Source organism: Lacerta agilis, chromosome 3, assembly GCF_009819535.1.
Source record: "Lacerta agilis isolate rLacAgi1 chromosome 3, rLacAgi1.pri, whole genome shotgun sequence".
Classification (NCBI taxonomy): Eukaryota; Metazoa; Chordata; class Lepidosauria; order Squamata; family Lacertidae; genus Lacerta; species Lacerta agilis.
This window is the reverse complement of record NC_046314.1, coordinates 56,410,388-56,438,251: the sequence shown is the minus strand read 5'-3', so window position 1 is coordinate 56,438,251 and position 27,864 is coordinate 56,410,388. Positions and strand designations below refer to the sequence as shown.

General features: G+C 42.9%; 1 protein-coding gene across 1 annotated transcript in view; it reads right to left on the bottom strand.

Moving 5' to 3' along the window:
- ENPP3 (ectonucleotide pyrophosphatase/phosphodiesterase 3) overlaps positions 1 to 27,864 on the bottom strand; it is a 46,661-nt gene that overhangs the window by 3,372 nt on the left and 15,425 nt on the right. Inside the window, exons 6-21 of the mRNA XM_033143790.1 lie at positions 27,294 to 27,413; positions 25,650 to 25,759; positions 24,789 to 24,854; positions 23,946 to 24,018; positions 23,113 to 23,221; positions 20,994 to 21,122; positions 19,607 to 19,638; positions 18,902 to 19,029; positions 15,094 to 15,160; positions 14,542 to 14,629; positions 12,964 to 13,133; positions 12,194 to 12,245; positions 10,737 to 10,891; positions 2,662 to 2,800; positions 1,692 to 1,769; positions 1,389 to 1,521 (exon numbers count right to left, since the gene is read on the bottom strand). Of these exons, the coding sequence (XP_032999681.1) occupies positions 1,389 to 1,521; positions 1,692 to 1,769; positions 2,662 to 2,800; positions 10,737 to 10,891; positions 12,194 to 12,245; positions 12,964 to 13,133; positions 14,542 to 14,629; positions 15,094 to 15,160; positions 18,902 to 19,029; positions 19,607 to 19,638; positions 20,994 to 21,122; positions 23,113 to 23,221; positions 23,946 to 24,018; positions 24,789 to 24,854; positions 25,650 to 25,759; positions 27,294 to 27,413 (1,649 nt within the window). The remainder of the gene's footprint in view (positions 1 to 1,388; positions 1,522 to 1,691; positions 1,770 to 2,661; positions 2,801 to 10,736; positions 10,892 to 12,193; positions 12,246 to 12,963; positions 13,134 to 14,541; positions 14,630 to 15,093; positions 15,161 to 18,901; positions 19,030 to 19,606; positions 19,639 to 20,993; positions 21,123 to 23,112; positions 23,222 to 23,945; positions 24,019 to 24,788; positions 24,855 to 25,649; positions 25,760 to 27,293; positions 27,414 to 27,864) is intronic.

Genomic DNA, 27,864 nt, shown 5'->3' with positions numbered 1-27,864 from the left:
TATTTGGGATTTGCAGCATAGGAGCAAACTCCTAGGGCCATGGGGGCTTCAGCCCCCACAATAAAATATTTGAGGCAGGCAGGCCCCCACAAAGTTGATGGGCATTCCCATTCAAATAGTGTGTGCACTGCATCATGTGATCAAATATGTGGGGTGGGGCTTACCTGGGCCCCCATAATATTTCATTCAAGTTGGCACCCCTGATTTGTAGGTAAATTGTGGTAAGCAATGCAGCTGTTGTTCCCAGAGGAAAGATCCAGGGAGTCCCTCTGAGGTTGGAATTATTCTATTCTATTCAAGCCAGATGCTGGTATCAGCCGGCCCACATTGGATCGTTGGCATCCATTTGTCTCAAGAGACAATGGAGGAGTGTGTCTTTGGGGGTGAAGTCAAACTGCTGGAGAGTTACAGTGCCTGCTGTGGCTGTAGAGACCAATACAGGAGAGACATGTTTTGTTGCAGCTGGGCCAGATGAAGGCATCCAGTTGTGCTGCTGCAGATGCAACATGGCGTTTCTTCTCTCTGCGCTCCTTCCAGCGGACATCCCTCCTCTGGTCACTGCTATGGATGTACGACCTGATTGTCTGTCTCCAGGCACTGCAGTCGTCTGCAAAGGATTCTCACATGGTGAGGTGAATGTTGCCAGCCTTCATGGTCATGTTTGCAGATATCTTTGTAATGCAGAACTGGTCTGCCAATGGGCCTGGTGCCTGAAGCCAGCTCCCCATACAGCACATCCTTGGGGATCCTGCCATCTTCCATTCTGTGGACATGACTAAGTCAGTGTAGATGTCGTAGAGACAAGAATGTGAACACGGTGGGAATGTCATGCCCCAAATCCTCCTGATGCAGCACATGTGGAAGGCATTGAGGTGTCGCTCCTGGCAGTGCCCACAACTCACTTCCATAAAACAGTGTCCTCAACATACAAGCCTGGTAGACCCTTATCTTTGTATTGGACATTAGCACCACATTCTCCTATACAGCATTGCTGTAGCTGCCTTGCCAAAACGCTTGTCTATTCTTTTCAAGCCAGATGTTGGTATCAGCTGGCCCACATACAGCCAGTCATTCTACATGGTGTAACTTGATTTCTTGGCTGACTTGTGCCTGAGCACCTGCTGTAACTCACTTAAAATCTAGCACAGCTGTTTTTGGACTACAACTCCCATCATCCCTAGCTAGTAGGACCAGTGGTCAGGGATGATGGGAATTGTAGCCCATAAACAGCCGGAAACCCTGAGCAGATGGCAGACTGGCGATTGTTTGTAAGCCACTCTGTGGTGCTTGACAGAAGAGTGGGATATAAGTGATTTAAATGAATAAATTAAAATGAAACTCGTGCCACATGCTAACATTTAAACTGGTTACCTTTTTTCTTTACTTACTGTGTAATGATATCAAGGGAATCAAAGTGTCCATCACTATTATAATCAAAAATAGGCCCACTGATCACATTTAGCCCATTTCTCTCTGTAGCATATTTTGGAAGCAGAGTATTATGCAAGTAATCCCATAATCCTGCAATTGAAAGTACAGTGAGATAGAGTCAGCTACAAGGGGAACTGTTACGCTGAATCAGTGTGGCTTCTCTAGCCCATGACCACACAGACCAGAAGGGGCCAGAATGTAAGCATAAAGTTTCAAGTAAATAATGCAGTATCAAAGTGTAGGCCATTATCAGCACTTACTTTTGAATTCTTTGTACATGGGAACAATGTTGCTGGTAAGTAAAGCATCATATTGTTCATCTGCAGTTGAATTGAAGTCTGTGGGGGGGAATGGGATTAATAGTTTGTAAATAATGTAAATTAAACCAAAATTATTTTAAGCTGAGCACAATTTTGTTTACAATTCTGATGGATCTATTCATTAAAATACCTCTTAAATTTTATTATTTAATACCCTTTCTTCCCTCTTGCATGAAAACATAGGATCAAACATAGTGGTAACAGAAAGATACATGTGGACCCTGCAGCAAAAGTGTGAAATTCTTTTCTTCAGGGTTTCAGCCAGCCAACCATGCCCTTTCCCATGACTGGTTTTCTGGCAACAAAGCACAATGAGATACCATGGTTTGTTGTTGGCTTATGAACCATGGCTTGTTTTAACTATTATCTGGTGTTGTGCCAGAAGCCAACAATCTTGCTTAAAAATGGTTTGCTTGGCCACCTCACCCCAGACACTCACCAAGCTGCAGAGGCACAAGGCAGGAGCAACTGGAAAACAAACCAAGCTTTGGCGAAACAATCTGTGGCTTGTTTGCTTGCCTCATTGTACAATGAACAAAGCATGGTTAAAACAAGCCATGCTCCATGTTACATGCAAATGAATCACTGTGAGCCTGGTTTCTAACAGATTCCTTTCCATGCAATGTTTCCATATCTCCTTACTCAACGTAAATCTAAGCTTGTTGAAGAAAAATATTTGGCTATGACTTGAGGAGCCTTGTGATCTGGTACTACAGGAGGCAGTGGCTATAATATAGCAACACTATTCTTTCACAAAAGAAACACCACTGTAATACCCCCTCTCTCCCTTTTTAATGCCATGCTTGTCCCCAGTGGGTTGTTTCAGCGCTGTGTATATGTTTTTAAACACCCAGCCACATCCAGCCGATTACAACATTATGATCTTTTCTATATAAAGAGCACTACTAACTGGGAGGGTAGAGGAAACCGTGGGTGATGTTCAGGTCTGGCTGGTAGTTGGAGCAGTTTTGGCTCTGAGCTTCAGGGATTCTAACATCAGGCCGCAGACAGTCTGGAGCAGGGGGAGGAAGAGAAGATGCATTTCCCTCCTGGAAAGGGGGAAAAAGAGAGAGTATTACACCCACAGTCGTGGCTAACCTACAGTTTTGTGACTTCCTAGCCTAGCTTTCGTTGATTCTTTCTTTTCCTATTTTTATAATGAATCATGTCGGTGTTAAAAATAGAAATGGACTTTAGCCCTTCTTTCCAGTCTGTTTATTTCTTGGTCCTTCAGCATTTTGATAATGGATGGGGAGGAAGGAGGGGACGTCAGCCCAATGTAAAGCAGTAACAGCAAAGATCAAAGCAGCTTTTGGATCAAAGATGCAAGGCATTTGCCCTCTTGACTCTAATCAACAAGTTAAGATGTGTGACTCAAACTAGAGCTTCATGGAGATTGCATCATGTATGCCTTCCTGGCCTCCTTTGGTTCAAGATCTCCAGGTAGGACTGGGGGTGCAGGACCTCCCATAGGGAACCCCAGGACCTCTGTCAGTCAGTATAGAAACAATTAAGAAACAAAAACAAATTTATCAAGTAAAGCAATGTGTTAATTGTCTTTCCTTATCTTGTAGCAGAAATACTTTCAGATGATTTTAAAAACAAAACAAAACCCAACCTTTATCTTAGAGTTTAACAAGATGGGGCCAGAGACACTGAAATTCTGCTGTTCTGTGCCTTTCCTTAGGTATTTTCTTTAACATTATGTCATTGGGCTGTGCCTTACTCTGCCGCCCCCAGCCCCACCACACACCCAGTCAACTGATGAGAAGCAGAGACCAGCAAGCAAAGTGGTGGCAGCCTGGTGTCTCTTATAATGCTTAGTTTAAGCTGCACAATAGGTCAGACTGAGAGGAAAAGTACAGTCACTGCCTTTGGTAAGAAGAGCATGCTTTAAACAGGAAACAGTAATCAATGTGTCAAGAGGCATAATTTATTTGCATTTTGTGGGACTTTTAACTACAGCATTTGGAAGCAGTTGCTCTTGACTGCCAGGCCATCACTCAGCCACTTCCAGGGGTGGTGTTGGTGTTTCTTAAGCGGTATAAGGAAGAATATATATATATATATATATATATATATATATATATATATGGCATTAAAAAGAAAGAAAGATCCCACAAACTCATTGATCCAGAGATGCAAACCCTACTCAGTTCAGATGTTCTATTAAAACATCAATGCCCTTTTTATCTTTATACAGCAGTTAAAAAAAACCAACCAGTTATGGGCCCAGTTTCAAAATCTCGTCCAACTAGATGTATTGGTACATGTATTGGTACATGAATGTACCAATCCAGAAATCAGTGGCATGTGTGATGACCCAACATGAAGCAACTTTCACAGACAGAACTTCCATATGGTCCAATGCCACAACAAATGCCCACAGTTTTCAGTGGGGTGATTTTTGACATTCAGCTGAAAAGTCGTGGAACTAAAGTGCAACCAAGTGTTGAGGAACCAAGTGGTATGCATCCCATGAATCAAATTTCCTTGTAGGCAAGCCTTTTGAGGGCCACATGTCAGTGGTGGACATAGGCCAACAAAAAGTGGGTGGGACCAGAAAGGAAAGTGGGCAAAGCAATGGATGGGGCTCTTGTTTTTGTTTTCACACACACACACACACACAGAGTGATCCAGGGAAGCAAGAGACATTATCATGGGTCAAGGGTACATCTCAGCCAGGAAAAAACATTTGAAGATGACACAGAGCAGAGCCAGCACAGAGTGTGTGCTGGGGTGGCCTGAGGAGAATCCTGAGGGTCATTCTAAGAGGTCTGGCAGGCCACATTCATTACAAAAAAATAAAACATGGGGCTCAGTTACAGATCATACACTGCAGGACAATTTCAATACTCTGCAACACAAAGATGTTTACTTTCTTTTCAAAAGAGTGAATGAATCTATGAGTGAATGAATGAGTGTGTGTATGTGTGTAGGAGGGGTTGGTGACTCGGTACAACCAAATCTTTCCTATCCAGGAGGTGGGTTTTTCTTCATAAACTTTGCAAACAGTCAGAGGGAAAAATCATAGTTTTTCCCTAAATCACAGCCTCAGGAAACTTTGCCAACAGTCAGAGGGGAAAATCATAGTTTTTCCCTAAATCACAGCCTCAGGAAATCTGGCTACTGACTCTGGTATTTCACTGACTCATGACAAAGTGCTTTTTATAACCTGAAGAGACTAGCTCAGGATATGCTGGCTATCAATAATAATAATAATAATAATAATAATAATAATGGGATGGATTTCTGAGCCAACACTGGTACTTCAATGCCCCTGTTGCTTAAGGGCCAAAATAGATGTAGGCAGATAGATAGAGAATATGTAACTGTGCAAAAAATAACAGAAAATGTCACCTCATGGTAGTATTTCTTCATCAAAATGGATTGCATAAACATCTCCATGTAACCAAAAAATTGGTCTATCATGAGATTCTGCTATAATTTTGATTCCATTTGTAGGTCTAAGCTGATTGTGGCTACCTCTAGTCTGGCAATATTTCGTAGAAGGGATTAAAACACATACTGGAAATTTAGGCTTGTATGATTAAAGCGACTTAAAGGGCTTTCTCACCCTAGCCCAATTAATCCACTTTTTAAAAGAAGCAGACTTTTTGCAGTTAGGAAAGTGACAGGGAAATACAATGGAATTAGTGAGATGAATGAATGAATGATTGACACTGCACAAGTAAATCAGTATGAATGCTGAATAAACAAGTAGTCCAGAGGAGTCCTATGGTGTCAATCTCCTTTTAAGCCTCTTTTGATTTCATTGCCTGCAAAAGGAGAACAAATACCACACAGCAGGAGCTGGAAAATAACTAGTGAGCCTTCTTAAAACACAGAGCCTAGGGCTTGCTGATCAGAAGGTCGGCGGTTCCGTTGCTCGGTCCCTGCTCCTGCCAACCTAGCAGTTCGAAAGCACATCAAAGTGCAAGTAGATAAATAGGTACTGCTCCGGTGGGAAGGTAAACCGCATTTCCGTGTGCTGCTCTGGTTCGCCAGAAGCGGCTTAGTCATGCTGGCCACATGACCTGGAAGCTGTACGCCAGCTCCCTTGGCCAATAAAGCGAGATGAACGCCACAACCCCAGAGTCGTCCGTGACTGGACCTAACAGTCAGGGGTCCCTTTACCCTTTACCTAGTATATCTGGAGGCTACCATTCTATCTTGTTGAAAGATAACAAGGGCAGATAGCAGTTACTGGCCTCCATCAAGTTTTAGCATCTATTCAAAGCCTTACTAATGACATTTTTATTGATGTCGCAGCATTAAAACTCTTTGTACACACTCACACACTTGGAGAAGCGCTGGCTTCTTTTTCATACCTAATGAAAAGCAATGTAAACCTCTATCTAGAATATTTTCTCCACTGCGTTGGGAAAAAAAACACCCTTCAAATTCTCTAGCTAAAACATTACATTGTCACTAAAAACATTAAGGGCAACCATAAAAAAATTAGTAGTAATGTACGGAAGTGAGAGCTGGACCATAAAGAAGGCTGATCGCCGTAGAATTGATGCTTTTGAATTATGGTGCTGGAGGAGACTCTTGAGAGTCCCATGGACTGCAAGAAGATCAAACCTATCCATTCTCAAAGAAATCAGCCCTGAGTACTCACTAGAAGGACAGATCCTGAAGTTGAGGCTCCAGTACTTTGGCCACCTCATGAGAAGAGAAGACTCCCTGGAAAAGACCCTGATGCTGGGAAAGATGGAGGGCACAAGGAGAAGGGGACGACAGAGGATGAGATGGTTGGACAGTGTTCTCGAAGCTACGAACATGAGTTTGGCCAAACTGCGAGAGGCAGTGAAGGATAGGCGTGCCTGGCGTGCTCTGGTCCATGGGGTCACGAAGAGTCGGACACGACTGAACGACTGAACAACAACAACAACACAAAAAAATTATCTGACTTCCCTGGCAGTGTCTATTAAGACTGGTGCTTTTTAACTTGTCTCTAAGGTTAGGGGTAAACCGTGAAACAGCCACATTAGCAGATAATAGTTATGTAAATAATTCAGCATAGTAAAGACAAAAAGGAACTATGAAGAGCTACAAATGGTTCTTTCCAGGCTTGGTGAATTGATAGATAGATAGATAGATAAATAAATAAATAAATAAATGGCATCGAGTTACATTGAACTCTATTTGCATCAAAAATACCTCTTCAGGATGTGGTAAAACATTATGTGTGCTGTGGAAAGAAAGTAAATTCTATGTTGGGAATCACTAGGAAACGGATTGAAAATAAAACTACCACTATTGAAATGCTGCTTTTTAAAAACTGGAGTAGTAAACCCCTGGTAAGCAAGCTGGATTTAGCCCCATAAAGCCTTCACTCCCCACCCCACCCCCGCCCAAACTCTCATCTCATTTGCCTGCTCTGTGGCAATGGTTTCTGTGGTAGTGAATATAAGGACCAAAACAGAGCTGCATGTATGCGAAAGTGCAACCAGGAAGCTTGCCAAAGCAGCATCTGGTTTGGATAGGTTTAAAGCAGGGGGTCTCAGCAGCCTCTGGTGCCACCTCTGCAAACTTGCTTTTGCTGGACCACTTCTAGGGTGCTCCCAGAGAATGTCAGAAAAGCAGACCAGAGGTCTGAGCCCTCCCATTTGATCCAATGTCCCTTCACTGATTCACAAGTGCTGGTAATGATCAGAAGGAAGGGGAGAGCCAAGGCAGAAAGGCTGGGTAGGAACACTGTGTGTTTTGTTTGCCACAGATCAGAGATGTGCTTCTGAAAACCAATTTGGGGGGGGGGTGGACAATAGCAGAAGAATTGCTTTCCTGCCCTGTTTGTGAGGTTCAGAGCATGGAACATAAGGAGAGCCCTGCTGGTCCAGGCCAAAGGGCTCTTATAGTCCAGCTATGTGGTGAACCCAGTGCCCATGGGAAGTCCACAAACAGAATCAGAAGAAGAAGAAGAAGAAGAAGAAGAAGAAGAAGAAGAAGAAGAAGAAGAAGAAGAAGAGTAGTTTGGATTTGATATCCCACTTTATCACTACCTGAAGGAGTCTCAAAGCAGCTAACATTCTCCTTTCCCTTCCTCCCCCACAACAAACACTCTGTGAGGTGAGTGGGGCTGAGAGACTTCAAAGATGTGTGACTAGCCCAAGGTCACCCAGCAGCTGCATGTGGAGGAGCGGAGACGCAAACCTGGTTCACCAGATTATGAGTCTACCGCTCTTAACCACTACACCACACTGGCTCTCTACGCATTGTCACATTTGATCTTTGGTTTTGCTCTTCCTCTGGGATATAAGGAACTGCCACAACTGCATGAGGAATGTTAGCTGGTGGTATGGAAGTGTGATTTTCCCGTAAACTTCAGTTGGCAGATGGGTTTTCTTTGTGCTCATGATACAATTGGCTGCAATCCTATTGAACTCTGTGGCACTTTCTTCTGAATAAATTGCACTTAACCACTACACTGGCACTCTCCCTACTTGGGTGTTCATCTGGTACTGGTGGTAGGCCACAGCCATTATGACTACTAGCAGTCACTGATAGCGTTATCCACCATTACTTCATATAATCTCATTTTAAAGCCATCCAGGTTGGTGGCCAACACTGTACCTTGTGGCAGCAAATTCCACAGTTTAACTAGGCCAGATGTCAAAGAGAAAACCAACTACCAGACTTTTAGGGAACACCTGAAAGCAGCCCTGTTTAGGGAAGCTTTTAAGGTTTAATAGATTATTGTATTTTAACATTTTGTTGGAAGCCACTCAGAGTGGCTGGGGAAACCCAGCCAGATGGGTGGGGTATAAATAATAAATTATATTATATTATATTATATTATATTATATTATATTATATTATATTATATTATATTATATTATATTATATTATATTATATTATATTATATTATATTATATTATATTATATTATATTATATTATATTATATTATATTATAATATATATAGGCTGGTGGTTAGGCAGTGTGAGAGGCTGGACTAGGCAAGCCTCTGGTCTTATGTTCTGATGTTTACCACAATGATGCCACCTGGCTTTTCTGGGCTGGCTTAGGCCTCCCAGGAGCAACTCCATCCCAGTTACAGTCTCCTTAAAGTATGGCAACAGATGCTTCACATTGTGGAACTGCTGTGCTGTCTAAGTATAAATGGATGCCAAAAAAAGCTCCCTCTGCAATGAGGTCATTTTCCCTGCGCCAAAAAACAAGCCTTAAGAGATTATTATCAGAGATGAGAAGCAGAAGAAACAGACACGTTCCTTTTGCGTGAGTTTGAGCCATAAATTTTCAAAATGAGAGGTTAAGTATTTATTTAAGCATCTCTCCTAATGTAGACATTCATTCTGTATCAGGGGTGAGAAACCTGTGTCCCGCTCCAGATGTTGTTGGACTCCAGCTCCCATAGTCCCGGACCATTAGCCATGCTGGCAGCTGGAGTTCAACAACATCTGGAGGGCCACAGATTCCTCTGCCCTGTTCTATGTAAACCCACACCAGATTAATTCATGAATACCAGAGGTGTAAGATTCTGTTCAAGACAGAGGCCAAAGGTTGCCCACTTCTGGAATATAAGAAAAGATCAGCTCTAGTGAATGTTTTTTCCCCACTGTGGCCAAGCCAGACATTTCCTCTTGGAAGTATGCATGCAGGACATGAAGGCAATAACTTTCTTCCACTGTTGTCCCACCAGCAACTAGCATTCAGTGGTACACTTCCTCTGAAAAGGGAGGCTCTATGTTGCCTTGATAGCTAAAAAACACTAATAGACATCATCTCCCCTGAATTTGTCTAATTCTCTTTCATAACCATCTAAGCTAGAGGCCATCACAGTAAGTTAATTATGCACTGTATGAAAAAGTCTAGCTTTTTGTGTCTCCTGAATCTCCAGTCCAGCAATTTCATTGAGGATTAGAAGCTGCTTGCCATCTGCGGAAAGCGGCTTCTGTTCCCTGGGGTTTGCCGCTCTTCTCTCTCAGCTACCAGAATAACCCGGTACTCTTGATGCCAGGGTGGAGGTTGGAGAGGAGTCCTGATGCAAGCAGTGACTCATTTCCTCTCTGTTCTCCCCTTTGAATTTCTTCCCAGTGGTGAAGTGCTCCCCCTGCTAGCTCAAAAGCAAAGTACACATACTGCAGCATCAATAGTTCTGCTGCTCAGGTTGTCAGCGCCAGTTCATGTGGGCTTGGCGTTTTGGCTCGCCCAGTTGCTATAGTATTTGAGTGAACTGGGGCTCGTGGCATGCATGGCTCTCGCCCTCCCATTTCATTCTCACAACAACTCTAAGAGGTTGGTTAGGCAGAGACACAAGGACTGGCCCAAAGTGACCCAGTGAGCTTTCATGGCTAAGTCAGGATTTGAACTCAGGTCTCCCAGAACCTAACCTGACTCTCAAGGTGGCCAGCAATAGTTCTCTGGGGTTTCATATTGGGGGGTTTCCCTGCCCTGTCTATGGATTGCATTCTTTTGTATGCAAAGAATGTTGCTCTCCCATTAAGCTGCAGCTTTTCTAATGGCAATTTGGTAAACCCTGATTGTACACTAAGTACCATCTCCCCCAAAGCAGACCAGCAACCACTCGGTCTGAACAGCTGCTGCCTGGCCCATTTTACAAACACACAAACACAGTGACAACTGCCTGATGTTTCTGCAATGAGCAGTTTTACTATAGCCCTTTCCCATGTATGGCCTTTCATTGCACTTCAAAAGGTACCCTGTTTCTCCTAAAATAAGACATAGCCATAAAATAAGCCATAGCAGGATTTCTATGCATTTGCGAAATATAAGCCATTCCCCCAAAATAAGCCATACCCCGAAAATAAGCCATAGTGACATGGTACCTCCCATTAAAACAGCCTGGAGAGGCGTGGCTATGCAGCGTACCAATGCGACGCGGTTAAAATAAGACATCCCCTGAAAATAAGCCATACTGTGTTTTGTTGAGCGAAAATATATATAAGACGGTGTCTTATTTTAGGAGAAACACGGTATATAAATCTGAAAACTTACTGGTTTGTTGACAGTATATGAACTCCATAGTGGCATCCAGATGTTTTGGCTGTATCCACTCACATATTTATTCTGGTGAAGGAGGCAATAGGTATTCTCTTTCTGTAGGACCTTGGGTCTACCATAAGGCAAATTAGAAGCTTCGGATGTCTTCTCTAGAATATAAACCATAATTACTGAGTTCCACATTCATGTGATGACCTGGGAGGGGGGGTGGCTTTGGTGGGTGCGCAGCAACTGAATACAGTATTTTTGCGGAGTTATGATGAAATACGTGTGTTTATTCAGAATCTTTGCTTTTCAATAAATTTGAAAAGGGGAGCATGGTTATAAATATGATTTGAATTTTTGGGCAAGATGCTGCCTCGTATATTGGCTCCAAACCTTATCTTGCTTCTGGTTCAAATTTTTATTATTTATTCAATTTATATCCCACCTTTTTTCTCTAATGAATTCAAGATGGTGCATATGGTTTCCCCTGTCCTTATTTAATCAGAGACAGTGACTGGCCCAATGTCACCCAACAAACTTCATGGCCAAGTGTGAATTTGAACCCTGGCCTCCCAGGTTCTAGTCCAGCACTCTAACCACTGCACCAGAACCTATGAGATAGATGTTTATTCGGCATTTGCGCCCATCTTACAATACAAAACAGAACAAACAAATCAAATAAAACAACGGCACCATAAAAGCTGCAAATAAGAACACAACTCACAAGGACCAATATTAATATTTCCATAAAAGCATATCTCAGAGAAATTTTAAAGTTAAAATTTAAGCATCAAACTAAAATCAGTGACTAATTTCATTTTGGAAAACATATTTATAATTTCATTAATCAGCTAACATCCCATTTCGTCTCTTATACAAAATAACGGCTGTTAGGAATCTAGCAACCTGTAGGGTTATGTAAGGGTCCACATCTTGTAGAACCCAAGCAAGACGTAGGTCAACTGGCTTATCAGCAATAGACTGAATTATCGGATTTAATATACTGGCACGGATCAAACTGTACATAGGGCAATTGAACATTACATGCTGTAGAGATTCAGTTGATTTATTTTCACAGGCACACATGGGGGTAACCATTGCACCATTGTATCCACCACTTAATCTTTCACATTCAGCTAAACAACTTGCCCTCTGCTTCTGCCTTTTCCATGCCTGCTGCTTTCCTTGCATACTCCCCTACCCTATAGCCCGGAGAGTGGCAGACTCGTGGCCCTCCAGATACTGTTGGGCCATCATTCCTGACCCATGGCCATGGCCATGGTGGCCGGGGCTGATGGGAGTCCAACAACACCTTTGAGAAGGGTTAGGCTCCCCAAATATTTCCCTATCCACTGTCACCATTCAGCTGCTTGAGGGGAGTTCAGGAGACGGTTAATCCGGGGCCCCAACACCTGCCCTCTGCTGCCGTAACAGATGGACGGAAAAGGAGCAGCAGCAATACTCACGTGCTTCATCAGTGAGCCTCAATCTTTCATTTATCGCATTTACATCTGTTATCTAAAAACAAGCAGGCAGACAAAAGTGCAAGGAAATTGTCAGCCATAAATATGTTTGTTCTAGGAACTGCTGCCATTGCTTGCTTCACTTGCCAACCCCACCAAGTAGCCACCCCATACCAAACCCACCATGCCCTTCAAAACCTCCTGCCTTTATACCTTGTGAACCTGCTTTCCCCCTTCCCTTGCAGGAGTCCCAAACACCCACTGCTGCAGAAGGAAGCCTGAGAGAGAGAGAGAAACCTGCATTTCCCCCTTCCTTCATTATTTCCTTCCCAACTTCAGTGACAGAAGGAGCTTTCACTCCTGTGTCGGCATCCTTAGATTCTTATTCTTCGTATAGAAATCCCATTGATGCACATGTAAAAGGCGATTCACAAATAAATAGTTCACATTTGAAAAGTTCAAATAAAAAAAACCCCACAAGAATATGAAAAGAGCTTGCTGGATAAAGTCATTAACCCAGCATCCACAGTGGCCAATCAGATGTCAATGGGCTGCCCATATGAAGGGCCTGAGTGCAACAGCACTCGCCTCTGTTTTGAACAGCAGAGGTAGCCCATAGCCAATGTGGTTAGTAGCTTTATCCTACGTGATTTTTTCTGATCCTCTTTTAAAGCCATCCAAATTGGTGGCCATCACTACTTCTTGCTTTCGGGTGAGGGGTAGGAAATGAACGTCTAACCATGTTAGGAGTTACTGATCCTGTTCAGACGTACCAAGCTGCAGACACATCCAGAGACACCTGGTGATGCAGGGGAATTCATGGGGCATAAAGAAGGAGCTGACTCTTCTTTCGCAGGTGATGGAGTGTAAAAAGGAACCTTCAGTAGGTGATTCAAAGTACCATGTGTACCATTGTTTGCTGCTGGCGTAATCTTAAGCAGATCTATCACAGAAAGGGAAAATGACTATTTTTCACTGTACACGAAAGATTTCTTTGGGGCAGGTTCTGTCCAAGGCTTAACTCGAACAAGAGCTAATTTCCTCTACGTGATGTAAACTTGGCTATTAATAAAAATGCACGAGGATTTCCTGCTAAAGTACCCAACTTTGCCATCTTTGCCAGCTACTTTGGTTCTTGAGAAGAATGCACCGGGTTATTGACTAGAATGTTTTTAGGGTCAATTTGATACGGTGCTGTGTGGCATAGTAGTGTCTTCTCTGTTTCAGTGTATCTGAAGAAGTGTGTATGCACACAAAAGCTCAAACAATAACAAACTTAGTTGGTCTTTACCTTTAAGGTGCTATTGGAAGAAGAAGAAAAATTATAGTGTCTTCTCTGGTTAGACTCTATACCTTACCACCGTAAAATTCAATGAAAAATTGTCATGGTGCTTTTGGGAAAGGGCTGTAACTGTGTACAGTATTAGAGCATCTGCTTTGCATAAGGAAGGTTCTAGGTTCAAAATCTGGTATATCCAGGTAGGGTTGTGAATGTCCCCTGCCTGAAACTCTGGAAAGCCACCGTCAATGTAAACAATACTGAGCTAGATGGACCAATGGTCTGGCTCCTTATAAGGCAGCTGTGTAGTATTCCTATGAATCATTCATGAAGAAAGCTGTCGTGCCAATACTACCAGTACTTTTCCTTCTACTGGATGTGGTCATTTCCTGCATGATCTTGCTGTCCCATGTTGGTTCCCTTAGCCAAACATGAGGGCTAGCCATGGTTACGGGACAACTACATGCACTGTTAATGGGTGAATTGGGCCTGTGCCAAAAGCTGGGCTGCATAAGTACTACACTCCAGCGTTGGCTGTATCATTTCAGTACATTCCTTTGATTATGCCTTCACAGTTTCAGCTGTGGAAATGCTTCCCTCCCTACTGCTGACTTCCAAAACCTGCCCTCCCATCTTATGAGTTAAGCAGAACTATTTTCTCTGTGCATAAAGCTGAAGAAGAAAAATGTGGCCGCCATCACCGGCAGGGTGATATACTTCTAAATACAGAGAGTCACACCATGTACGCATGGGATGAAGGGCCATGGAATCCACTGTGCAGTCGCATTCTTTGTAGATGTCCCAACCTGGAAGTCAGAGCAGTGGATATGCCTGCTTTTCATAATACAAAATACAGAACAGCTATTCTGTTCCTCAGTACACACGTAGGAAGAAGGATTATAACCTCAGGGTACCTGTCTGAACTCCACCATATATGTTTGCATTATGTCCTGAAGTAGTACGATACGTTTTGTGTAACAATTAAATGTTCTGTGCATACTGAGTTCAGTTTACTTTGCTCCGATCTTAAAACTATATGTGGCAAAACAGACAGAACCTAGTTAATACTCACCACACATTAAATTGTAAACCTCAATGTTTTCAAAAGGCTTCACCTCAGTTTTTTCTTTAAATCCTGGTCCATGTGCCACAAAGATGGCCTGGGTAGTCATAATAAAAATGGTGTTACTAAACAGCTTTCAGAAGGTTTGTTTAAAACAATAAAATAAAGCTAGTTTAGCAAAGGTTTGACTCAAGCCACGCATGGGAGAAACTACTGATTTGAGACATGAGGTTTATTCCAGAAGAAAATAAGCAATCTTTAACAGTCAAGCTTAGACTATTTTGGGTGTATAAGCAACCCAGGGTTTTATTATTTGACATAATCCTTCAAGTGGTTCCTTTACCCTCAAAGAGGACTCACAACACGCTTCACATTTTGGTTGTGTATCTACTCAACACACCCTCTGGCCCATGGATTGTAAGTCATGTATTAGTGTAACACAACACCTATGCAGGACATGAGAAATGTTGGAGTTGATTCTGTGGCAAATGCTTACAGAAAATAACAGATAAATAGGTTTTTCTACATTTATTTATTTATTTATTTTTAAAAAAACCTTACCTGCATACTTTTGAACTCATTGTCAAAGCCATGGTTACCACCACTACAACGTTTATAGTTTTTAGACCTAAAAAAAGACAGATGTTGAACTAACATGTAAGCATAAAAAAGAAATATTAAGTATTTCAAATAAGAGCTGACTCTAGAGAGGGGCTATTTTTGCAATCAATGTCAAAAGGCACTCCCTTCAGCAATTTTTGTGAATAATTCTGTTTCGAAAGGGTGATTGTATGAAAATACTCCACCTACACAGGAAGATGCTGTCCCCAAATAGCCAAATAGCACTGTGGCATCATCACATTCACTAATGGCATGGTTTCTGATTGGATGGTATTATTCTAGGAAGAAGAAAGACCTAACCAAGATAAAATGATACTAAAGCAGCAGCTGATGGGGAAACATATGGAACTCTCACCAGAGATGTTCATCTGGTGCTATGTCATCGTATTATTTTCTTGCTTTTTTGCTGTTTTTATTTGTGTTTTAAACTTGTCGTCTGCCTTAGAAACTGTAAGCATTGAAATGTGGAGACAATTTCAAATAAACCAGTAGCACTCTTCACATCTTAGGCCATTACTGTAGTAAGTGTGTCAGAGAAGTGTTGTATTTTGGAGTAGCTCTACACTTTGTGCAGCTATGATGTCTGCATACCAGAGATGCAACTGGGTTTTGAGTAGCAAACAGGAAAAGTGAGAACCAAAGATGCTCATCTTTATATCTCAAGGACACATGTTAAGGAGCCATGGACCAACTCCAGCTCCCAAGCACATGTGGATGGGTGTGAAAGGGGATGTATCTATTCACTTATGTTTTTGTAGCGGGAAACACTGCTGCAACAATGGGGTAACTACAGCAAAATGACTACAACATCAAACATAGAGTTGCTCATAATCGTCTTGGAAATTGTTGTATTAAAAATATTTAGGTTTATAAAGGTGTACTTCATTTACATATTTCAGAACTATTTCTTTCCTTTCCTTTTTTTACACATTTTCCTCCTTTCCTTTGAGGCATAAAAGAAATTCTACAATATTTTGACTACGGTAACAATAACTGCATTTGCCTGGAAATTTTTTGCTTACTCACTGCTGCGACTTTTGGAAGGCAAGATGGAATAAACAAGACTGCCAAACTACAGGAGTCATTTACTGGAAATATTTTATGTTGACTCAATTATCTTGTGTAACGATTTGGAGTAACTTCAGCACATAACTCCAACACACACACCCCCAATATTTGAAAGCACTTTTGATACTTTGGAAATTCTTCATATGCAAGGTTGAACAATGAACACATGCTAAAACAAATTATTCCCCGCTCCTTGAATTGTGTGGCTATTGTAAATTCAAATTGCATGAGGTGTCAAGAGATCAGTACAATTGTGTAGAAAGCGGTGGCAGGGACAGACGTCTGCACCTGATTTTAAAATCTAAAAGGCCCGTGTTAGGATCTAATGCAGGGAGATGGAAGAATCACAGTATTCATCAAGGATTATGAAATGAAGACATGGGTGTTGCCATGCAGAAGGAAAGGGGAACCTGTGCCCTTCCAGACCTGTGCCCTTCTAGACTACAGCTACTCTCATTCCTGAGCCATTGACCATGCTGGCTGCTGCTAGGGCCACAAGTTCCCCTTCTCTGCCTTTCAGGATTATTCGTATTCCAAAGGTAGTAGCCAGCCAGATACTTCTGAATATGCAACAAGCAGCACAATCAACTCAATAGCCTTCTTCTGTTACTGATCCCCAGCATCTGGTATTGATGAGTCTGCTGTCTTTACACAGAAATGTCTGCATTCTGCCTTGATCAGAAGTGTCATCAGCAGTTTGACGAAAAGCTTCCATGAGTCTAACATTCACAGATGTACAGTGGTACCTTGGTTCTCAAACGCCTTGGTACTCAAACAACTTGGAACCCAAACACTGCAAACCCGGAAGCAAGTGTTCTGGTTTGTGAACTTTTTTCAGAAGCCGAACTGTTTTGAGTGTTGCGCTGAGGTCTGTCCATTTTTGCTGTTTATTTTGTGTTTTTGTTTTTGTGACACTTTTTGTTTTTTTTTTTTGTGACTGTGTAGAACCCAATTGAGCTACTGATGGATGGATGGATGGATGGATGGATGGATGGATGGATGGATGGATGGATTGATTGTGTGACTGCAGTACATTGTTTATTGCTTTCATTTTGTGGATCGATGGTCTCATTAGAGAGTAAAATTCATGTTAAATTGCTGTTTTAGGGGTTGTTTTTGAAAGCATGGAATGGATTAATCCATTTTGCACTACTTTCTGTGGGAAAGCGCGCCTTGTTTTAGAACGCTTTGGTTTTGGAACGGACTTCCGGAACGGATTAAGTTTGAGAACCAAGGTACCACTGTACTTGCAAAATCCAGATGGGACAGGCCCTCTGGGATCTGACATAGTTTGGTTTATCCTAACTGCATTCTGACAAAGCTAAGCTGAAATGTCCAGATGTAAGGTCACATGGCCCTATGATTGCATTTATCATTTTATTTCTTTGGAAATATTAATGAAGGAAATCTACGTTCTCAGGAATTGTGAAACTTCAATGACACGATGCGACAACTCTGCCTGACACAGTACTGCATGATGTTAGTTCAGTGGAAGTCGGTGGAATTCTCAAGAGGTTCATTGATATGGAATTTTGTGTGTTTCTGTTTTGATTTGTTTATGTGATTTTACATTTATTTAGAAAGTTAACATTCACAAGGTGACTTACAGAGATATTCCCAACAATCAAACTGAAAAAATTAAACTGAAAGAATAGAATCGCAGAGCAGAAAAAAAACAGAAAAAACAGTCAAATTAGAAGCAATTCAACTGGCTGGCTGAATGAAATGGTATTCACCTGGCAGCAGAACAAAACCTGGTTGAATGAAAAGGAAAAGATCTCAGTCCCTGAGCTCACTTTTACAGGAAGGGAGCCTAAAGAACTGAGGCACACGGGGTGACAAGATATGAAGTTCGACAAAAAATGATCTGTTTCCCTGTGGCTGCAAAAGGGAGAGAAAGGACACTGGCCCCGGTCACAGTGAAAAGAAGGACTGCTGGGGAATTTGCACACTCCTCCTACAAGTAGGTGCCAGAAGGAAACTCTGTTTCTTTGGTGAGTTTCTACCCCTTTAAAATATTTTTTTTATAAACCACTCAGAACATTTTATATAAAAAAGGATATAATCTGAATGAATTGATAAAGCACTTGCCCTTTAATGATACCTCAAAATCTGGCCCACACCACTATCTATTCCACCTGGCCTAGGGGGCGGGGCCCAGACTCACCCAGCCCTACCAAAGAGGCTCCCGATGAGACCGTAGGGACTTCGCTATGCCTGACAACAAACCCTAATTACTGGATTCTTTTGCCCCATCTTTTTGTGCCTGCCTAACAGCCGTGTCATGCTTATGGTAATATTTTATTCTCTTTTTAATTATGCTGTTTTAAATGTGCATTTTATATTTGACTTCATTTAGCAATGTGTTGGTTTTTTAAATGTTTTAAGATTTTTTTTTGGTTAACTTTGTTAGTGTTAAATATGGATTCTGTAGTTGACCTCCTTTGTAATGTTTTATTTTGAAATCTTTAAGATAACATTTTAGTTTTCTGTTAATTATGTTGCTTTGACTGTATACTTTATATTTGACATTCTTCAGAAATGTTTGATTCTGGATTGTTTTATTGATGTATTCATATGCTGCAAACCGCTTTGAGATTTTTCTTAAAATATAAAGCAGTATAGAAATGATAATGATAATAATAATATAATAATAATAATGTCACCATCAGTGCCATACCTCACACCCAACCACTGCCGCTGCATCATAAGGTGAACTTTGTCAATACGGATATTGTTAACATAGTGCAATCGCTTTGGCAAATTTGGAGTCAAGTAGGCTTTGAAGTGCTGGTTGGGATTTCGGCACTGAAATTGGAAAAGTGAACTTGTGAGATCTTCACATTGCAGAACACAAAGACACAAATAGATACTTCTAACCACAGAGAAGAAAGCGTATGCTGTAATTCCTTCATAAAAACACCAGACAGGAGTCACAAAAGTTCTTACAGATGACAGTGTGCTGATTTTCCTAACAGAAATTAATGGCTGTGTTCCACAGAACAAAGTTAGGATGCTACCTTAATTGATATATACCAGTATTTGCACATTTAAAATTATTTATCCTAACCCCTATTAAAAAATTGTGATCTATATATTGATATAGCACATTACCTGTACCACATCTGCCAAAGAAAACAACATGAGTCTACTGCAGAAATTACACTTTGGGGAAAATGCTTCAGCAACATTGTGAACTGCCCTGAAATCTATGGATGAAGCACCCTTCATCCATAGATCTCAGGGCAATTCACAATGTACAATATACAAATGTACTTAATAATAATAATAATAATAATAATAATAATAATAATAATAATAATAATATACTTGCTGTTTTCTTACTAAAGCTACAAGGAAAATGAGAGATAAAATGCTTACTCACCGTAAGATTTTTAACAATGCCTGCTGAATCAACTGTTTGGAAGAAAATCAAAACATTAGACTCTGGATTCAAAATTACATACAGTGGTACCTCTCGATACGAACTTAATTCGTTCCGGAGGTCCGTTCTTAACCTGAAACTGTTCTTAACCTGAGGTACCACTTTAGCTAATGGAGCCTCCCACTGCCGCCGCACGATTTTTGTTCTCATCCTGAAGCAAAATTCTTAACCTGAGGCACTATTTCTGGGTTAGCGGAGTCTGTAACCTGAAGCGTCTGTAACCCAAGATTTGTTGTTGTTGTTCAGTCGTGTCCGACTCTTCGTGACCCCATGGACCAGAGCACGCCAGGCACGCCTATCCTTCACTGCCTCTCGCAGTTTGGCCAAACTCATGTTAGTAGCTTCGAGAACACTGTCCAACCATCTCATCCTCTGTCGTCCCCTTCTCCTTGTAACCCAAGATACCACTGTATAATTATACAACCCCTTTAATCCATTTTGACATTTTGTAAGAATTAAAGAACCCAATCTGGGTTCAAGCCTGGCTTTGGGACTGGGTCATGCTTTTTTTGCCCTGATGGGTGACTTTTACAGGGAGTGGGGATGAGAAAGCATGACTTTGCTTCTGCTCCTTGATTTCTCTGCAGCTTCTGGTACCATTGACCATGGTATCCTCCTGGACTGATGCTATGAAATGGGAACTGGGGGCACTGTGCAGGGGCATAGGAAGGGGGGCGGAGGAGGCGGTGCAGCCCAGATGACACTCTGGGAGGAGTGAGAAGATGGCCCCTGCCTCGCCCCAGCTGTAGAGCAGCTGAGGGAGAGCACAGTCTGTACAGGATGCCGCTTGCACGGCGTCCGTATGGGCTGACGCACATGCACACTCAGTATGGGGTGCTGCTTACTCGGCAGCCTGTACAGCTGCTGTGCATGTGTGGCATTCCATACAGACTGCGCATGTGTGGCATTCCATATAGAGTGTGCACACGCGGGATGCCGCACATGCACAATCCATATGGGCTGCGCTGCCCCAGCTGCCGGAGAGGGTTCCTCCGCCACTGGCACTGTGCTACAGTTGGTTCCAGACTTATCTATTGGGCTGCATCCAGAGAGCAGCATTGGCAGAGTAGATTTCAGCCAGCTGGCAGTTATGCTATAGGGCTGATGGGAATTGTAGCACAAAACATCTGGGTACTGGGTTGGCAAAGGATGACCCAGAGGGATGTTGAGTTCTCCCTGACTCCTTTTGGTATTTTCAGCAATGGATGGCAGCCATCTGCTGAAGATGCTCTAGATTTCCTGTTCTGAGCAGGGGTTTGTGCTAGATGGTCTGCAGGCGTTTGTGCTAGATGGTCTACGGATCTATCATCCTATGTTCAAAGCTTACATGAGAAGAAGTCATCTGGAATATTCCTTGATCGAATACGAGGTGCCGGCCCCTCATACATATAAAAATTAACGTCCTCAAAATAATCTGTCATAGATTCCATCTGCTCACAGAATGTCTGATCCATGCCTAAGGAAAGAGAAGAGACAGTTAAACTATTCAACAAATATTGGGAGTGGCCGCCAAGACCATATAACACCGGTCCTTAAAGACCTACATTGGCTTCCAGTACGTTTCCGAGCACAATTCAAAGTGTTGGTGCTGACCTTTAAAGCCCTAAACGGCCTCGGTCCAGTATACCTGAATGAGAGTCTCCACCCCCATCATTCAGCCCAGACACTGAGATCCAGTGCCAAGGGGCTTCTGGTGGTTCTCTCACTGCGAGAAGTGAGGTTACAGGGAACCAGGCAGAGGGCCTTCTCAGTGGTGGCGTCTGCCCTGTGGAACGCCCTCCCATCTGATGTCAAGGAAATAAACAACTATCTAACTTTTAGAAGACATCTGAAGGCAGCCCTGTTAGAGAAGATTTTAAAATTTGATGTTTTGTTCTGTTTTAATATTCTTTTGGGAGCCGCCACATGGAAACCCAGCCAGATGGGTGGGTAATAAATAATAAATTTATTATTGCGTGGACAGGCGGAGTCCCCCCAACCCCAGGCCACCCCCAAGCAGAATAATGATTCAAGACAACATGCTGTGGGATTAAAATTGGCGACAACTTTATTAAGTTTCAGATGTAGGGAGACCTTGGCTCAGGCATTGGGTGTTTATCCTTCCCAGTCCCCAGCCAGGGATCTGGGAGACATCAGGGTTATCCAGAATGTGTGGGGATTGGGCTGGCTCAGGAGAATATATGTTCAAGCAGAGAGCCCCCCCCCCCCCCCGTTTCGCCGCCGTCACAGAAGAGAGCAATGACAACCTCTCAGTGTATGGCCAATGCCTCCCCTCAATACCCCTTTAACGGGGAACCCTGCAATCACCACCACAAGGGGGGGCGTGGGTCACCGCTTCATTCCCCCCCCCCCCATCTAGGAAGATAGACTAAAGGATTCCGCCCAAGGCCTGAAACCACCAAAGTTGTGATGTTTTGCTACAGGAAAGGCAAAACCTGCCAATGCAGGAAAATTTCTTTCCAGCCCTTCAACAGCGACCATGACATAGCAGTGCCCACTTGCCTGTGGAGAAGAGGTTAAGCAGCAAAAGAAGACTTAACTGAGGGAGGGCAGGGTGGGAGCCAACTGACGCTTCACAGGTAAGATTCACCTTCTGTTGTATGGGCAGGGCGGTCCCTCCCCTTACTTGGCCGACCCCCCCCCCCCCGGCAACGCCTCCCCGGGCGGGATTGAGCAGTTGGCTGAGGTAGGTGGAGACCTCCAGGTATCTAGGCTGGGGTGGGTGAAGCCAACCCGAACTACCAGGAGCTGCACTGGGATCCGGGGGCTGTGCACGACCACACAAAAGTCACCCCCCCATTAGATGTGGGGAGCAGTTATTATTATTATTATTATTATTATTATTATTATTATTAATTTGCAATATCAATAAATCCCTATACCAGGGGTCAGCAAACTTTTTCAGCCGTGGGCCACTCCACCGTCCCTCAGACCATGTGGTGGGCCGGACTATATTTTGGGGGGGGGGGATGAACGAATTCCTATGTCCCATAAATAACCCAGAGATGCATTTTAAATAAAAGGACACATTCTACTCATGTAAAACCACGCTGATTCCCAGACCATCTGCGGGCCGGATTGAGAAGGCAATTGGGCCGCATCCGGCCCATGGTCTATACTGAGACAAAAACGGGGCTGGCCCAAGATATTTTGTTGACTGAGGCAAAGGGCAGGATAGCATCCTGCTCACCCTGCCCATTCCCTGAGCAAAAGCAACCAGACGAGAATCTTACTTCAACACTAGTGATAGGACAGCATCCCCCAGCACCCCTGTGAGCTGTAGACTAAGGTTAGGGGGTTCAGGCAGACCACAAGGAATGTACAGCTCTGTCCTCTGATCGCATCTTGCTATCCTTCCCTCCTCAGGCACCTGTTGCCTGAGGTGGTTTCCTCACCCTGCCTAATGATAGCACTGACCCTGGCATGGAAGAACAAAACAGTCATACCATGATCAGCCACAAGTATGATATTCACACAATTGTCCAAGTTTCTTTGTCTTAGGCCTTCCATTAACATTCCCATGGTCTCGTCTGCCTTTTGTAAGGCTTTAACTGTCTAAAACAAAAGGAGAAAAGATTTCAATGGTGTTTCCCCTTTAAAGTGTGTTCAAGATCAAGTATACCACAATAGTATATGGGATAAAACAGAACAAACATGCTTTTAAATGATTTTTTTCTATAGCCTCCTGGTGTTTTTAAAGGTATTTTTGAACTGGAGTCCCATTTAGTACATCAATTCATTCATATTCAAGGATTCTCATGTATTGGGTTTATCAGAACAAAATGTATATTTTCATCAATATTACATAATCCTTTTAGGATGCACAGTGAACTATAATATACTGTAACAATCTCCAGGTACTGCTCTCATGCTACAGTCATGCAGAGCCCCAATCCTGATTGGGACAATGGAGTAGAGGGAGAGTAGCCTAATTTCATCCCCATACCTGTTTTCTGTTGGAAAACCCCCAACCCACTCCAGTATAACTAGATTATGATGCTTACATCCACTTTGTCTGCTTACACCCTTATCGTCTGTGCTCTGAGATTGGATGATGGAGTGTGTAAAATACATTAGTTCATAGAATCATAGAACTGTAGAATTGGGAGGGACCTGGAGGGTCATCTAGTCCAACCCTCTGTGATGCAGGAATCTCATCGGTTCCTAGCTGGTGCTCTACTTAACCACATTGCAAGCTGTGTCACATGACTGTGGTTTGTGGTTTGTGTATTTTACATGTTTATTTATGGCTTATAGGACCGGAAAAAGAAAAACTTACTTCACCATGAACTGGTCCATATGCATGTCCTGCTGAGTCAGGTTCCTCAATGTACAATGTATAGAAATCAGGCCTAGAGTTCAAAAGAAAAATGCATTGTGACTGCATGGAAAGGAATCTTGGCCAGCCTCCACTCAAAGGAAGGTGCAAAAATGTGCATGAGGTTAAACTTTTTTTAGAACAGAAAGCCACCAGATGGATGGCTGCCTTGCAAAAGTAGTACAAAACATTAAAATGAAATATATTAACCAAAACAGAATACATCCAGACAGATCTAACAAATCACACCCTGTCCAAAAATGAGGTGACAAATACCGAAAACCCTCCAGATAAAACCTAGGTAAAAAGAAAGGTTGCAGAAAACACACACACATCCTGGCAAAAGATCCTTAAAGGTAAAGGTAAAGGGAACCCTGACAGTTAAGTCCAGTCGCAGATGACTCTGGAGCTGTGGCGCTCATCTTGCTTTACTGGCCGAGGAAGCCGGCGTTTGTCTGCAGACAGCTTCCCGGTCATGTGGCTAGCATGACTAAACCACTTCTGGCGAACCAGAGCAGCGCACGGAAACACCATTTACGTTCCTGCCAGAGTGGTACCTACAGTATTTATCTACTTGCACTTTGATGTGCTTTAGAACTGCTAGGCTGGCGGGAGCAGGAACTGAGCAACAGGAGGTCACCCCATTGTAGGGATTTGAACCGCCGACCTTCTGATCAGCAAGCCCAGGGCTCAGTGGATTAGCCCACAGCACCACCCGTGTCCCTTAGTACTGTATATAATAAATAGGCTTGATAAACATTTCACAAGAACAAAAGCACTGCCAAAAGCTTCCTAAACTGTTACCTTTCAGATTGCGGGAGTTCAAACCACTTCAGCAGCTCTGTAACTCTTTGTTCAAATGGAACTGACCTGCAAAGAATAATAATTATTGTTATTATTCAGCCATCAGGGTAATTTATTCTGCAACAGAACAATGATGCAGACCAGGTATGGGGAACTTGTGGTGTCTAGATGTCATGCCCCCCCCCCCAATGTTTCTCACATGAAAATAGGGACATTCTATTCTACATGAGGAAGCTTCTCCCGTTCACATATATGTCGTATACAAATATACAGCTACAGGTGGGTAGCCGTGTTGGTCTGCCATAGTCAAAACAAAATCGAAAATTCTTTCTAGTAGCACCTTAGAGACCAACTGAGTTTGTTCCTGGTATGAGCTTTCGTGTGCATGCACACTTCTTCAGATACACTGAAACAGAAGTCACCAGATCCTTAAATATAGTGAGGGAGTGGGGAGGGGTATTGCTCAGAAGGGTGGTGGGAATGGGTGATCAGCTAACAGGTTTTCCACACCTATCAGCTGATCACCCATTCCCACCACCCTTCTGAGCAATACCCCTCCCCACTCCCTCACTATATTTAAGGATCTGGTGACTTCTGTTTCAGTGTATCTGAAGAAGTGTGCATGCACACGAAATATACAGCTGTCACCTTGAGCCAATTACAGTCTCTCAGCCTCCTTACCTCAAAGGAATGTTGTAAAGAAAATATATGTGAGGGAAAGGATCATGTACAACACCTTCAATAGATAAATAGAATGAAATGAAATTTTAGCTGCAAGATGTCTTGAGTCCCTGTCAGGGGAAAAGGTAGGATATAGCAACAACAAAAATTTCTTTTTCTTTTTTTTAAACTCCAACTTACTTGTTGTACACCTTATAGATATTAGGGTATGTTCCATTGATTTTTGCGTCGGATCCAGGCCAATAGTAGGTGCCAGCTTTCAACCCTTGAAACATTGCTGTATGCCAAATCTGCAAGAAGATACACAGATTCAGTATCTGAAACATAGACAGATCTTCATTTTAATAGCACAAACTCATTTAAAACTCTCCATTCCCCAATGTCTTGAGGGAACCCCAATCAACATGCTAAAATCATGCTAATAAATGTGAGACACAAAGTCTTTTTTGAAGAAGCACCTTTGCTAGGGAACTGCTTGTCATTAAGGGGTTGCAATGTTGGTTCAATCTCAATCATTTAAACAAAACTATTTTATCCTATGTGGACTTCGAGTGTGCAAGCTACTAGGTCTACACATTCCCCTCCAATGGCAGATGAGTCAAAGGCAAACATTCCCTTGAACTACCCAATCCAGGATCTGAATGGTCTGAGGTGAAGCAAACTGTTTGCAAGGCTACAGAAGCACCATAGAGCCTTGGAATAATATTTTATTTTTCTTGCCCAATTTGATACATTTTTGTACCTCCCACAAATGTCCCCAAAGGCAGGCAGTGAAGAGGAGGAGGAGGAGACGATGGCATAGAAGGCACATTTAGTGATTTATCTCAAAGTTTGGGCAAGCTCATATATGGAGATACAGTTCTTCAGATAGCCTGGACCCAAGCTAAATATAACCAGCACTTGGAATTGTGCCAGGAAATGGACAAGTAGTCACAGGAAGTGTCTGCTCTGCCTGTAACCAGCTCCAGTCACAAATCTCATCAGCCTTTTGGACTGAAGCTTCCAAACACTTTCCAAAGGCATCCCCATGCACAGCATGTTACTGTAATCCAAATGGGATGGAACTAAGGCATGTAAGTCAGATCAGACATCTTTAGGAATGGGTGCAGATGGCACACTAGTTTTAAAATCTGCCAATGTACTGCTGGCCACAACCAAAACCTGAGCATCTAGGCTCAGGCTTGAATCCAGGAGTGCACCTAAACTGTGAACTTGAGTGTAATGCAATCCAGCACAAATTGGATCCCTAATTCTCAATCAGCCTTTGACTGATCAGGATAACCTGTATCTTGCCTAGATTAAGCCTCCATTTGTTCATCCTCATCCAGTCCATTACTGACACCAGACACTGGTTTAACACTGAAACAGCTTCCTCAGATTGAGATGGAAAGGAGAGATAGAGTTTGGTGTCATCTGCATATTGGTGGCACCGAACCCCCAATCCCTAGGCAACCTTTTCCAGCAGCTTCATGTCAATGTTAAATAGCATGGGGACAGGATAGGACCCCGAGGGATACCAGAGGCTAATGGCCAGGGCAGAGGCAGATTTAGGAGAGTGTGACTGGTTACAGAGCTTCAGGGTGCTACAGTGGGCAGCACAACTATGTTGTAGAATGGAAGACGAGAGGTGGGGGTGCCAAATTATGGCTTCACACTGGCCAGGGCATTGAACAGGAGTTCCCCAGCATCCCTTGCTGGGCTTGTCCATCCAAGAAGGACTGGAGCCACTGTATGAGAGAAAGCACTTTTATCTATCTATCCACCTGTCCACCTCATTCACATGGAAAGTGAGGAGCAAATCAAGAAACAGCAAACGGCACTTACAGGCTGACCACCCCACCATGCAGGATTATTCCTGGTATCTGAAGAAAGTGAAAAGTTCTCGTTTAATTTTACATCGTACATATTGTTGTCAATGATGCCATGGGATTCTGGATACAAGCCCTGGGGAAAGAAAACACAAAGTGAGTGTACTCTGTGCCTTGCTATGTACATTGGATTGCACCACTAGATGTTAGTGCTGCTAATGTCAACCCCGATGTCTAATTTCTTTTTAACATTTATTGTCCACTAACAAGGAATTTAGCTGTCCCATCTCTATGTAGCCAAAACTGCACTCTTGAAACACTAGAGGGACCTGTCAGCAGGCTTGCAGAAGCTTTTTAGAACTAAAGCAACAACAGCAAGCCGAGGTGAGAGAAACCCACGAAAACAGCCTTGCGTGAACAGAACAGGTGGGGCAACAGGACTGGGGAATTGGGTGAGACAGGAGGTGGAATGATACATCACAGAAAAGGGCATGGTTGGCTGGCTGGCTGAACTGAAATAATCTACCTAGCAGCAACTTTTGGTTTCAACCTACTGCTTTCAACAAACAGAAGTGAGGTTGTTACCT